This window comes from Artemia franciscana, chromosome 20, assembly GCF_032884065.1.
Source record: "Artemia franciscana chromosome 20, ASM3288406v1, whole genome shotgun sequence".
NCBI lineage: Eukaryota > Metazoa > Arthropoda > Branchiopoda > Anostraca > Artemiidae > Artemia > Artemia franciscana.
The window spans coordinates 5,912,489-5,928,173 of record NC_088882.1 but is presented as its reverse complement, the minus strand read 5'-3'; the positions used below and the strand labels follow the sequence as shown (position 1 = coordinate 5,928,173).

The 15,685-nt window shown below is 34.0% G+C and overlaps 1 protein-coding gene across 1 annotated transcript in view; it reads left to right on the top strand.

Moving 5' to 3' along the window:
- The window catches only part of LOC136040332 (calpain-5-like), a 100,946-nt gene that overhangs the window by 58,657 nt on the left and 26,604 nt on the right, over positions 1-15,685 (top strand). The window contains exons 6-7 of the mRNA XM_065724573.1: positions 6,354-6,475; positions 9,282-9,359. Of these exons, the coding sequence (XP_065580645.1) occupies positions 6,354-6,475; positions 9,282-9,359 (200 nt within the window). The remainder of the gene's footprint in view (positions 1-6,353; positions 6,476-9,281; positions 9,360-15,685) is intronic.

Here is a 15,685-nt window from a genome sequence, read left to right as displayed (position 1 = left end):
CTAATCTTGCAGGTCCATAGCATTTTTAAGAAAGGTTCAAACAGGAAGCTTTTCATTTTATTCTTTTCTTATTCCTAAATTCTCGGCACCAGGCACATTTAAATATCTGATTTGTCGCATCGCTGATTCTTTTGCCGCATTGCTGATTGTTTCACATCGCTTCATCAGGAGGCTATAAATGACTATTGAATCTTCTTTCGAAGGAGATGATAGAGAAACTTTTTGGGATAACGTCACCAAAGAGGTAGTTCTAGGTAGTTATGTACTGAGGTAGAGGTAGTTATGTACTGTAAGTCTGTTAAGTAAAGTCTGTTAAGTACTCTGATAATTGGGATGACAACCTTAAGATAATTGGACCCAACGGTATGCTTTCGTTTCTCTCTTGTCGCTTAGACAATGGGGGCAAATATACAGAACGACTCAGATGATTCGCCACTGCACTTATCTATGTCTAAAATCCTGTATAGTTTAATCGAAAAATGGATTCCACGAAATATTTTGACTCAAGAGAGAAGGGGCAATAACCCCGAATCAGAAATTTGCTGTTAATTATTTTTTTAACAATAATTTCTTATCTTTTTTCATCCATTCTTTTTATGGCACTTGGTATTAACCAAGTGACATATAGCAATCGCAAATTCTGTCGGTCTGTCGGTCTGTCTGTCTGTCTGGCGGTCCCGGTTTCGCTACTTTAGGCACTTCCAGGTAAGCTAGGACGATGATATTTGGCAGGCGTCTCAGGGACCGGATCAGATTTAATTAGAAATAGTCGTTTTCCCCGATTTGACCATCTGGGGAGGAGTGGGGGTCTCGTTAATTCGGAAAAAATAGAAAAATTGAAGTATTTTTAACTTGCGAACGGTTGATCAGATCTTAATTAAATTTGATGTATGGAAGGTTATCGTGTGTCAGAGTTGTTAAATCCCGAACGGATCTGGTGACATTGGGCCGGGGAGTTGGGAGGGGGAAACCTAAAATCTTGGGAAACATTTAGAGTGGAGGGATCGGGATGAAACTTGGTGGGAAAAATAAGCACAAGTCCTAGATACATGATTTACATAACCTGAACGGATCCGCTCTCTTTGGGGTAGTTGAGGGGGGTTAATTCTGAAAAATTAGAAAAATTGAGGTATTTTTAACTTACGAACGGGTGATCGGATCTCTGTGAAATTTGATATTTAGAAGGATATCGTGTCTCAGAGCTCTTATTTTTAATCCCGGTCGGATCTGGTGACATTGGGGGGGGGACCTAAAATCTTGGAAAACAGAGTGGAGGGATCGGGATGAAACTTGGTGGAAAAAATAAGCACAAGTCCTAGATACATCATTAACATAACCAGAACAGATCCGCTCTCTTTGGGGTAGTTGGGGGGGGGGGGGTTAATTCTGAAAAATAAGAAAAATGAGGTATTTTTAACTTACGAACGGGCGATCGGATCTCAATGAAATTTAGTATTTAGAAGGATATCGTGTCTCAAAGCTCTTATTTTAAATCCCGACCGGATCTGGTGACATTGGGGGGAGTTTGGGGTGGGGGGAACCTAAAATCATAGAAAACGCTTAGATTGGAGGGATTGGGATAAAACTTGATGGGAAAAATAAGCCGAAGTCTTAGATACGTGATTTACATAATTTGAACGGATTCGTTCTATTGGGGGGAGGGGTTAATTCTGAAAAATTAAAAAAATGACGTATTTTTAACTCACGAAGGAGAGATCGGATCTTCATGAAGCTTCATATTTAGAAGAACCTCGTAACTCAGATCTCTTATTTTAAATCTCAACCGGACCCAGCGTCATTGGGGGGGGGGATGGAAATCTTAGAAAACACTTAAAGCGGAGAGATCAGGATGAAACTGGATGGGAAGAATAAAAACCTGTCTAAGATACGTGACTGTCATAACCGGACCGGATCTGATCTCTTCGGTGGATTTGGGGGGGGATTTTGAAAATTGAGGTATTTGTAACTTAAGAAAGGGTGACCAGATCTTAATGAAATTTGATATTTAGAAGGATCTTGTGCTTTAAAGCTCTAATTTTAAATTCCGACCAGATCCTGAGACATTGGGGGGGGGGGGGCTGGAGGGGGAAACTGGAATTCTTGGAAAACGTGGAAATTGGGGTATTTTTATCTTACGAATAGGTGATCGGACCTTAATGAAATTTGATATTTAGAAGGAATTTATGTCTTAGAGTTCTTATTTCAATTCCCGACCAGGTCATTTGGCATTGGGGGGAGTTGGAGGGGGGGAATCTTGGAAAACACTTGGAGTGGAGGAATCGGGGTGAAGCTTGGTGGATAGAATAAGCAAATGTCCTTGATACGTGATTGACGTAACCGTACTGGATTCGCTCTCGTTGGGGGAGTTGGGGGAGGGGTTTAGTGATTTGGCGAGTTTGGTGCTTCTGGACGTGCTAGGACGATGAAAATTGGTAGGCGTGTCAGGGAGCTGCACAAATTGACTTGATGAAGTCGTTTTCCCAGAGTCGACCATCTGGGGGGCTAAAGGGAGAGGAAAAATTAGAAAAAATTTTGTATTTATAACTTACGAGTGGGTGATCGAATCTTAATGAATTTTGATATTTAGAAGGACATCGTGACTCAGAGCTCTTATTTTAAATCCTGACAAGCATTAAGCCTCTGATTTTCCTTTTAAATCAATCTATTGATTCTTAGTATTTTGTTAGAGCTCATACCATATGAGCTCTTGTCTCTTAGCTCTTCTTGTCTCGTCACAAGTGCCATATGAGCTCTTAGCTCTTGTTTTTATATGTGTTTGTTGAAGAGGTCCAATCCTCACAATGCTATTGCAGTTGTGAGAATTTCTATCTATTTTGTGCTAAATTTTCTTATAATATTTGCATTTGAAAGTTTGATTGTCTTAAAGATCCTTTTATTTCAAGTATTATATTTGCCTAAGTACTTATGTATAGTACATTATAATAAGTCTCATTTGATCCAGGCTGTTCATCTAGTAGCAGCAACATAGTAAACAGTGAACCGCGGTTCATAGTACGCAAAAATTTGAAAACCGCGGTTAAAGAAAAATCTTATGAGAAAAAACGTTCATTTAAAGCTGATTCATGAGTGTTAACTATTATTTCAATTTATCCTTAAAGTAAAGGTTTATAGCAAAAAAATATATATATATGAGAGGATCTTCGAAAAAGAACTTGAACATCAAAATCATTTTCATCATTGTAATCACCAGTAAACCGTAAAATGGGGTTTTCAACCTTTTCTGTAGTTCATAATATCATACCATACTACTATTAAGGGACGCTAACTAAGCAGAAACACAACTTGGTCAGAGAGAGCTCAATAGATTTGCTGCTGAACTCATCCATTACTAAAATCCACTAAATGTTACTTCACTAGATTAATCCAATTAACTCCTTAATCAATCCGCCAAGATTAATCTACTTCATGTGAATGAGTTCAATTGATTTGCTGCTGAGCTCTTCCATTTCTAAAATCCACTAAAGGTTATTTGACTAAATTAATCGAATTTACTCACTCAATCAATCTGCCAAGATTAATCTACTGCGTGTGAACGAAAATCCACTAAAGGATAGATCACTAAATTAATCCAATTGATTCACTTGATCAATCTGCCTAGATTAATTTACTGCGTATGAATAAAAATCCACTAAAGGTTAGTTCACTAAATTAATCCAATTAACTCACTTAATCAATCCGCCAAGATTAATCTACTGCGTGTGAATGATGTCAGATTGTCAAAGATTGTTCTTTTGGGCCATCTGACGCCAAATGAAAAGCAGGTTATCCTCGAATGGGATTGGAGGAGGTCATAAGAAGGGATTTAAAGGAAACCGGGAATTCTTTGCGGAACCCATAAAGCTTAAGTTTTACTAAAGCTTGATCAGAGAACTAGAGCGACTGAAAACCATGAAAATCTGAAAATAATTATCATAATTCACATATTTTTTTTATTAACTCACTAATGAGTTAAATATCTGTCTAAACAGTAGACAGATATTTAGATTCAGAATTTTATTCCGAGCCAAAGTTGAACATTTTTCGGCAATGGAAATTAACTTTTGACCCCTCCCCCTGCTGTGAAAAAATACACTGAATTGTAAATATAGAATGAAATTTGCCTTTAGACAAACTACTAAATCACTTGTACTGTTGGCAATTGATTCAATTTATATATAAACTTAGATATTTGCAATAATAAAAAAATTAATGTAATGTTAATTGAACAATAAGTTGACAACAAGTCTTTTGAGGCTGTAAAAAGGGAGGCTTTGAAAAGATTTCATTTCCTAAGCGGAAAGTTGGTCCTCCGCGGTTGGGGTGGGAGGATATCGTAAAGAAAGATATAAGAGAAGTGATATACATGATGGAAAATTTGACTGGTCAAAAATTCCCTTGTGTCTTAATATAATCGTATTGTTCAAGGAAGACAGGGTCTATGACCTTCATTCATACCGTTTGTTATTAGCACCATCTAACTTCTTGGAAGTGTAAACTAATCAAGCCGCTAGTTAGCATTGAAAGTTCAATAACGAATTTCTATAGATTTCTGTTATGTCCAATTGGCGGGAGGGACAATTGCTCCCTACATTTTTTTTGAACTTTCCTAAATTTCAAATTATACTTTTTTTTCTTTTTCATTGTAAAATGCCTCTGTTAATTGTGTCGTGAGAACAACTCTTTGGTTTTGTCCTTTTTTTTTCTATGCCGCCGATCTGAGCTTATGCCTGGAAACTGGTAAGGGTCTAACCTTTGCGGTTTTTACGGAAAGTGTGTACCTCAGGTCGGATTAATGAATATGACATTACATTTTGGAAAGCTCCGCAGAACTATTGCCTGGGGCCAAAAAGGATGGTTTTCGCTTGTCCACGAGCCACAGCCCTATGGTGTGCGAAGTGAAGTGGAGCTATATAGCCTATGTCAGAGAGGAGGGATATCTGAAGTTCTGCAACCAAGCTTTCATTTCATCAAACCATGTTTCTGTTTTTGAGTGGAAAGCTCCGTTCTAGCAGGCAAGCAGACAGGCACCAGTTTCAAATTGAAGATGGACTAAAATCTATAAGTGTTAAATATATGCTACAGTTACCCGGCCCCACAGCCAATATATCTTCTTTGAGTGATAAATAGAAAAAAATTTACAGAAATAAAAATGTGGCATTTTCCCTCGGGTCCGAAAGTGCTGCCATCTATTGTTTCTATCCATTACTGTTCGTGATTTCAGCTGAGCTTATCATCGGTTTTTCGGACTTGGGATTGCGATAGAGAAATAGTATCAGATGTGTCTAAATAAACTTTAAAAGTTCTCTCATTGCTAAAGAAATTGGAGCTTATCCTTTGCTCCTTTCTAAGTGGTGACGTTAGAAAGTTGGCCTACGGCAAACAAAATCAACTTTTGAACTAAGACAGATAGAATTTTTTTCGACGGCAATCGATAGCTCTTAATCAGCTGATCATAATATGATATCAATTTTTTGGTAAAAAAATTCCTTCATGAGGTGTACCAGTTTGAAAGTTTCAAGGGGTTGACAACATCAGTCGTAAGGTATGAAACGAAATCTAGGCCGATACAAACTGTGAGACATATAGAGGACCTGTAAGAAACAATTGGCTGTTAGTTAATAATCACCTTAGGCAATGAGGGGTTAGCAACTTTTGCTAGTTGCTGTATTTATTATTTGTTTCCAGTGTATTTGATGGTAAAACCAATTTGGTTCCAGTGGTAAGACATGAAGTGAACTTATAAGTAATAATCTGCTGTTAGGCTACAGTCAACTTCAGCGATGAGGGGTTTGCAACTATGCTAGTTGGTGTACCCATTTATTTGTTTCTGCTGAACTTGATGCCTATCACGGGAGAGGGACTTATAAGTAAGAATCACTTTGAGCGAGAAACGGCTGTTAGCTCATAATAATCTTCGGCAATGAGGGGTTTGCCACTTTTGCTAGTTGGTGTACCTATTATTTGTTTCCGGTGTATTTGATGGTTAAATCAATTTGGTTCCAGTGGTAAGACATGTAGGAGATTGTAAGTAATAATCGGCTGTAGGGCTACAATCTCCTTGCCCCAAACCAGCTGGTGCCACTAAAATGCAGAAAAAAACTATCTTTTAACTACTTTTGTGCCTTTTATTGTCTGTGTTTTTAACCTGGTTTTATTTATTTGTTGATTATAGTGCAATTTACTCTGGCTTCGGTACTGACTTATTATTTTTTTGTTGTCGTTGCATGTTTTTTTTGTTAATATATGATTTTGTTACTGGAATCGTATTGGAACTTGTAATTAATTGTAATCAGTTAGTAAAGCCTAAGTATTTAATGTTTAAAGCAATTATAAAAAAAAATGCATTTTTTTAGGCAAGTTCCGAGTCTGAAATGGAAGCGAGGACAGATGTTGGCCTTGTGAAAGGGCATGCCTATGGAATCACTGCTATTCGGAAAGTATTTCTGAAGGATACCAGATTATTTGCGTTCTTGCGGTAAGATAGATATTGCAATATATAAAATTGTAATTTGTTAGCATATAAATAACGGTTAAATTCTCTACTAAAGAGAGGAAAAAATATATTAAATCAAATAAATTATATTAATTAGATATAATAAATTAGTGAAATCATAATATGTTATATTATATAATAAGTTATATAATCATCTATATTAATTACTTAATTAAATTAGTTATATTAATGCTTTTTTGGTATTCTTATTGAAAAATAGATTTATTGGTTATTGCATTGACAAAAATCGAATAAACACCTTCCCCCACCTCTAGATTCGAAAAAATTAAATTTAACAGGAAGAAATATATTAAATTATAACAGATTATTTTAATTATATATTATAAATTAGTGAAATTGTAACAAGTTATATAACTTAGATAAAATTAAATAAATTTTAGTTTTGGCAAGTGCTCCCCCCTGTTTAATAGATTTCTGTCCTCCTCTCCTTCCTCCCTTTGGTTAAAAAATACCTCTTTTGGTATTCTTATTGAAAAACAGATTTATTGGCTATTGCATTGAAAAACAAAATTGAATAAACACCCCCCCCTCCCCCTAGATTCAAAAAAATTAAATTAAGAGAGGAAACAATATATTAAATCATAACAAATTATATTAATCACATATAATAAATCAGTGAATTCATAACGAATTATATTAATTAGATATAATTAAATAAACTTGAGTTTTAGCAAATGCTTTCCCCTCTTTCATAGATTTCTTCCCTCCTTCCTTCCCCCTCTTTGGTTAAAAAATCCTTTTTGTATTGTTATTGAATAGTAGATTTATTGGTTATTGCACTGAAAAAAAAATTGAAGAAACACCCCCCCCCCCTTCTAGATTTGTAAAGATCAATATATTTAAATCAAGTTACGCTAATAAAATAACCATGTTAAAAGATGTACTAATATTTTGGCCTCAACTACGGAAACCTTCTTCAATTGTAAAAAAAAATCACTAAATAGCTAAAACATGGAATAAATAAAATAAATAGATAAAAAAACGGTACAACACATTCGAAAGTTGGTGTTTGTATTTTTATTAAAATTCCTTTTCTACACATAACATAAATGTTAGGGGAAAAAAAACAATTCAAATTTAAAATAATAATAAAAAACAATACAAATTTTAAATAATAATAAAAAACAATAAAATAAAAAAACAATACAAATACAAACTCGTGTTTAACATTATTTAGATCCAAATGGTTGAGTTGGTAACTTGAAGCAGAAACATTCGGGCATTACTTAGTATATTTTCGGACTATTAGTTTTATATCCATATGTTTTGTGGGGTGGGGCCTCTCTATAAAGTTATACTAAATTCTTTATAGTAATAACTTTAGATATGTGTATTTAAAACCCTAATGCATTCAATGATAAAGTCAAAACTTTTTAATTCTAAGAACCGAAAAGAAAAATGCTACACTTAGGTAACTTGCGAAATATTTACTAAGAATGTGCCTAACGGGAATTTTGGCAACTAGGGAAGAATATAATGTCTTTTAGTGGCATTTTAATGTGGTATTAATTTGCCACATATATTCTTTTTTTTTTTTTTTTTTTTTTTTTTTTTTTTTTTTTTTTTTTTTTTTTCTTTTTTTTTTTTTTTTTTTTTTTTAGTTCATCCAACTCATTCTAGTTTATTATCCTCTCTGAATACGTTTTTAATCGACGTTAAAACAGACATTATAACGATCAAATTATACATCTTGATGAATGTATAAAGAAGAGGCCCCTTAATCTAAAAATTTATAAGTTTTTCTTTCGAAGGTCAGTTCCGTTCTTTTTTTTTCTTTTTTTTTCATGGGCCTTAGAATCTAACCATGGGTTTACGGAACTAACAACGGGTACGATGGGATGATTTTTTTTGTTGTTGTTAAAAAAAGGGATGAAACTCCTTTAAGGTAACTCCAGGAGCTTTGGCTATTTTGCTTTGTAAAGGAAAAATATTGGCTCTAAATTGACCAATTGGGGAAACTTTTAGGCTTGAATGTATCTAAGATGGGTCAAGGGAGTAAAAAAAATCTGTTATTGCGATGTCTTTGGCAGTTCAAGGATTGTAGCATATGCAGTATGTATTTAAGAACTAACGACGCTTCTTGACTACTAAGGTCCCTGCGTCGGCTCTGCAGTGCATTCCTGCAGCGTGATTCGATCTCTGGGTCCCGTATTACCAAGCTAAGGTCAAATCCACTGCGCCACCACAGGACCAGTATGTTTTTTTTTCAAGTTGGTATTTTCAAAAATATATTGCTTTAATATATTTGACATCGACCAGTTTGTAATGCTGTCATCCCGGGATAAATCTGAGGTCCCAAAATGATATTTTTATTCACTTCTTTAAAGCTTCTAAAAAGTAATGTTTTTCAACTTTCTATCTTTCCTAATTTTAACTTTCTAACTCTTTAACTCTTTAAGCTCTTTCTAATCTTTCTTTTTCTAATCTTTTTTTCTTTAATTTTAATTTTAATTTTCTTTCTTTTCTAATCTTTCTTTCTAATCTTTCTAATCTTTCTAACTCTTTAACTCTTTCTAACTCTAACTCTTTAAAAGATTTCCACAGGAAGAGTTGTTTTTGCAAAATTTTAGTTCATCTTTTTTTCCAAAATGGGTTTGGAGGCGGGATGACGTGTTGTCTGATACAGAAAGTATGCGCGAAAATTCGTGCCATCTTGCGACAGCTAATACCTTTGTCCATGAGGTCTAAAATTTTATAAGAGAATTTTTCTTTGTGTCAAAGTACCAAAAACTTGAGATAAATAATAGGTCCCGTCATATCGTTCTAGTGGGAAGGAAAAAATCTACATGGTTCGTTTACGCAACCCTTGGGGTGAAAAAGAGTGGAATGGTTCATTCAGTGATGGGTGAGTAGAAATACTTTTTACCTCTAGTTTAGGGTCTTTGAACTAAATAAAATAAGTTAATTTTAGTTTCTCCAAAGATATATAACGTTGGAGAGATAAGGCACAGACGCAGGAAGCTTTTAGAGAAGTGTGCTAGGCGAGATTAATTGTGAAAAATTTTGATAATTCAAATCCAAAGTGACCTAAAATTCGAAAGATATAGAATTTTGTGGGGGAGAATCCTGAGGTAACCCATCCCTTGGGTATATACGTAGTTTTAGAAATATCGGAAACTTACAATATATTCCTGTTCAGCCTACTTATATTTTTACTACCTTGCCATTCGGGCTGTGAAAAAAAACGAAATTTAACAACCCCTTCCCCCTCCGATATCCCACATTTTCTCAACTTTATGGATACTTCTTATTATGGATACTCTTATGGATACTTACTTACTTACTCTTTACTTACTTACTTATTTACTCTTTACTTTACTTTACTTACTTACTCTTTACTTACTCTTTATGGATACTCTTTATTGATACTTACTTACTTACTCTTTACTTACTTACTTTACTTTACTTACTTATTCTTTACTTACTCTTTACTTACTTACTTACTTACTTACTTACTTTACTTACTTACTCTTTACTTACTTACTTACTTACTTTATTTACTTACTCTTTACTTGCTCTTTATGTATACTCTTTATGGATATTTACATACTTTACTTTACTTACTTACTCTTTACTTACTCTTTATGGATACTTACTTACTTACTCTTTACTTACTTACTTACTTACATACTTTACTTTACTTACTTACTCTTTATGGATACTTACTTATTAACTCTTTACTTACTTACTTACTTACTTACTTTACTTTACTTACTTACTCTTTACTTACTCTTTATGGATACTTACTTACTTACTTACTCTTTACTTACTCTTCATTAATACTCTTTACTTTACTTACTTACTCTTTATGGGTACTCTTTATGGATACTTCTTATTATACTGAGATTATGAGATTATCAAATAAAATTTCCCAGGAGGGAGAAAATGGAATCCGAGTGTCTGGATTAGTTAATAAAAAACCAAAATGTCAACAATCTTTAAAGTTTTTGGCCTTTTATATGCACCAGTTTAGTTAATAAGAATGTAAATTGTAAAAAATTGAAAGAACAACCATCATTTCTCAGAATATTGAAAACACCATTTATTTATTTCAATTTAAGCAGAATTTCAGATTTTACTTGACTTCAAATTATTAGTTTGTTTTAATTTTTGATACTTTTCTAAAAGAAATTTTCATTGACAATCGGATTATTCGGCATAGTTCTGATGGCAATCTGATTTCGGAAATTTTACACTTAATATAACCAACTAGTAATGAGAATCTCATATTGTCAATGAACAGTTTTGAAACCAGTTTTCAGACTTAGCAAGTATTTGGTTTCACCAAGAGCCCTTGTAAAGTATAGAAAATCTAATAATAATAAAAAAAATTAGCCACTATTTCTCAAAATAATTAAAACAGCATATGTGTTTTTTTTTTTGTTCAAATTGTTAGTTTGTTTTTAGTTTCATTATGTTGCTAAAATAAATTTTTATTGGCAATGAGAATCTCATATTGTTAGTGAACAGGCTTGAAATATTTTCTAGAAATAGCGACTTATTGGTTCTACCATAAGTAAAAGTGGATCATAAAAAATTGTCTTTTTTTTCTTGGGTTATTATTTTTCTTGGGTATAACTATCGTTTTTTTCAACTATCGTATTATTGGACATGCAATTTAGATGGTAACCTAAAACCTGAGAAGTTACATTGACATTTAAAACGAGCTATTCAACTGTGTAATGCTCTAGTTAGTGATATAGGAAAAAAACGGGAAAAAGAGGGCTGCTACTTTACCCACCAACCCCACCAACCCTACTGCTACTCTCATCAACTATTAATCTCCTTTTTTATTTATTAGCAATTTAATATGTATTTAATATTTTTTATCTCTATAAGCTTGGTCTTAAGGTCATTTTTAATCATAAAAACACAATAATAAATCTCAAGTTAATAAGTAATTCTGCACTATTAAGGTGGCACGTTATTAATCAAAATAGCGTCACTTTTAAAATTGATATGATAATTTTTTTTTTCATATTTCATCAAGTTAAAATCCAGTACAAAATTTAAATATCTCATACAGTGTTTTACGTTCATACTTGCGTGATTAGAACCCAATATTCTATAGTCAATGAAACGGCTTTGAAACCAACTTCAAAAATTACGGAGTGTTGGTTCAGCCCAATTAATTAATTAAGAATTAAAAAAACAGCCTTTGTTTCTCGAAACAATGAAAACAGTGTATATATATATATATATATATATATATATATATATATATATATATATATATATATATATATATATATATATATATCATATTTTACTGTGATATCAAATTGTTATTTAATCTTTATTTTCAATATTTTCTTCAAATAACTTTTTATTGACGCATAGAAAGTCACATTGATTTGGGTCCGACTTGGAACAATAAAAACAGTACACTTATAGTCTAAATATATGTTTAATTTTAAATACTGTTTCCTTTTAAATATTTAACACTCTCTTTTTTTAAAATCCAATATTTGAAAACCATTAGACTTTCCTATGTGGGGTCCTTGGACCTAACCTGGGCCGTATCTGGGATTTTTATTCGGCAGGGAGGGTTGCAAAAAATTGTTTTTAAAAAACGTCAAAAGTTTTCTTATATGCATTTTTTTATGTTTTCACGAGCGGGACAAACTTGGGGGGAGGGAGTGGCTCAAGACACGGCCTTGCCCTTAATGTAAAATTTTCATTGCTTCCCCAGTAATTTCACGCAATTTCCAAGTAAATCCCATGTTTTCATGCATTGTGTGAACTCAGCTTTTTCTAAAAAAAAACGTCATATTGTCTGAGAAAAAAAAATTCATATGGTCTGAGAAAAGATTGTCATATAGTCGGAGAAAAAAAACTGGTTTTTTATTAAAGATTCTCATTTTTTGACTATCGTCAGTATTAAAAAAAATTGAACCATTAAATTTCATATTTTGCGATTAATAAGTGTAACAGTCAGTTTTTTGTTAAGGAAGGTCACTTTTTAAGGTTTTTATTCAAAGTTGTATACACACAATCTTTCGTCATAAGTATTGCTGATGGCGAGAAAAAAAAAATGGGTATAAAACAGGTATATTTCTTGGAACAGTTAAAATAGCAGATATTTACCTATATCTTTAGGCGGCTCTAATATTTAGTTTTAGGTTTTTATTGATTTTTTTTTTTTTTTTTACTGAGAATTTAGTTTTCAGTAAGTGTTGACTAAATCCACGGTAATTGTTTGCTTTGCATTTGTTAATTTGACTATTTTCTCATGATTCCTGGTGAGAGTGAGGCAAAGCTACATTCTGGAGGTGTACTACCTGGCTGATTCTGGGCGAAAGGTATATTTTACTTGGGAGCGGCTTATATCTTTTTATGTTTTTTTCTGCTTCGGTCAACTGTCTGCCTGTGTCTGTATGAACTTGCTTGGTGACTAATTCAAATTTACGGATGTGGCTTTGGGACACTGTTGAGGGATTATGTGAGAATGATATTAACCTGGCTATCTTAAAGAGCAGATGGAATCTTTTATCTGGGATTAGCTTATAATTATCTTTTTTCATGGATGGATTTTTTTTTTTTTTTGCTTTGGGGAAACGCTGGTTAGGGTTGCCCTATATCTTCAAAACTACCAACCAAAACCTGGGGTTTCGGCTTAAGGATAATAGTATTCTTCCTCAACGGAGAAGTAAGGTTGCCCCGTTTTCAACACCTCGCTCTTTATGTTCAAGTGAATTGTGTCCCAATTCTTTAGGAACAACTCCTTAAATTCAAGGGCCGTTTAATTACAACAAAAAAGAGCTTTTTTAAAAGCCAAAGTACTTTAGCGCAAAGAGTGAGGTATTGAGGAGGGGGCGACCCCCTTCATATACGTAATTATTTCTGTTCGTGTTAAGTTTTAATGTTGCTCATTTTTTTCAGTTGAAAAAAACTTGTTTTCTTTCTATTTAATCAGAGTCAAGAATAAGTCAAGGTGATTTAAACCACAAAAATGATACAAATGGAGGAGGGGGGTTCAAAAATCTTGATGGTGAGAGGACTGCGTTGTGAATAGCTCAGAAAACCGGCTGTCTCTCTCTGACGGCTTCTAGCCTCTTTTCAAGGTGGCCTCCGCTTCTAGCTTACTTTAAGAGGTTTGAAGGTGGCCTCCGCCTCTAGCTCACTTTAAGAGGTTTGAAGGTGGCCTCCGCCTCTAGCTTACTTTAAGAGGTTTTAAATAAATAACCGACAAACATCTAATTATCCATTTACAACAGCCGAATGCAAAGCCGTTAAACTCGCTGTATTAAAAAACGGACCTGGGGATGGATTTTCTGTTGGGAGAAATTCGAATTGGGATGGAAGTTTTTGGGGGTGAACTTTCCGTGGGAAATTTTACACGGGGGAATTTTCCAGAATTCGTTTATGCAATTCGTTTTGTATGTCTTACCTTTTCATTGGCGATTCCATTTTACATGCGGGGATACATTGGAGAAATTTTCAGCGGAGTTGGAAATCTTTTGGGTGTTTTCACGTGGCAACGTTTTCCCACGGGAGAAAATTTCCAGAGAAGAATTATCACCAGGAGAAATCATACATTGGGAAATTTTCTGTGGGAAAAAATTTACATTAAAGGGGGGGATTTCCGAGGAATGTTTTCCACGCAGGAGATTCTCCCATGTCCTACAAAGGATAAGGAATTAAATAAAAATAAGTCTTTCTTCAAATGAAAGTATGCTAAGGAGTATTTTTCTGGCGGAATCACAAGAGTTGAATGCTAAACTGGAGAGTTTACAGTTTGACAATGTAGAAGATGGATGGAATAATTGTAGGAAAATAATTTGTGAAGTTGCTGATGGTGTCTTAGGAAAGAAAGCTAAGAACGAAGCTAGGAATATTAGTGAAAAAGCTTTATGTTGAATAGAGAAGTGAAGGGGCTTGTGCAAGAATTATCTGAGTGATAGATCATATGAAAACAAGAGGGGTATAAAGAAAGTGGATATGGCAATAGAATATAACTGAAAAGTTGCCAAGGGTCTGGAAGATGCAGCTAGACGGCGTAATAGTAAAATATTGTACTGGCTTGTTAATAAATTGAGAGGGAATAGTCAATCTGGACTTATACCAGTTAAAGATAGGAACGGGGCCACAATTAGTGATAAGGAAAGAGTTTAAGAGATACGGGCATAACATTTTGAGAATGTGATAAACCGGGATAGAGTTTTAGAAAAGAAATATAAAGAAAAATGAAAAAGCTTGTGATACCTTGGATACGGAGGAAGATTTGTCTTTTGCGGAAGAATTGGCGACAGTACTAAAAGGACTAAACAATAATAAGGCTCCAGGTGCTCCAGATGCTAGTGTGACAATGTGGTACATTAGTTTGTTAAGTATGGTGGCTCTGATTTTATAAATAAGTTACTGAAGATTATCAATATAATTTTTGAAAAAGGGGAAGTGCCTAGCGATTTTAGGAAAACCCTAATTAAACCACATAATGAGAAAGGTGATAAGAGTGAGTGTGGTAATTATAGAGACAATAGCCTGGTCACTGTAAGTAGCAAATTACTTAGTAATATGATAATTTTTAGACTCAGAGTTGCTGTAGACAAAGTTTAAAAAGAAGAACAGTGTGGATGTAGGAAGGGTAGAGGAGATAGGGAGGGGAGAGGATGTAGGAAGGGTAGAGGTGTAGGTTAAATTTTTATTCTTAGGTTAATAACTGAGAAGTGCTTTAATTATCAAACACCTTTAGTCCTCAGTTTTATAGATTACGGGCAAGCTGCCGATTCTGTCGATGAAAGAGCTTTAGCGAAGGTCTTATCCTTGTGTGGTATACCAGACAAACACATTAAAGTGATTATGGTGTGTACGAGAATAACACTGCTGCGGTTAAGGTAAGAAATTAGGCTAGCAGCTGGTTTCATACTGTACCAGGAGACAAACATGGACTTTGTCTACTTTGCCTTAAAGAGCACAGGAAAGATAATGGGAGAACACGGGATTATATGGGGAAGAAAAATATTCCTGGGCTTAGATTATGCTGATGATTTAAGCATCCTAGATGAAAGTGTGAGCAAAATGAATGAGCTTTTAGAGGTTTTACGAGTTCAGGGTGCTAGAATAGGTTTGAAAATTAATGTTAGGAAGACTAAGTCACTAAGGCTACGAATAAGTGAAGATGAAAAGGCTATGTTGGGTAACGAAAGGATTGATCAGGTGGACAGCTTC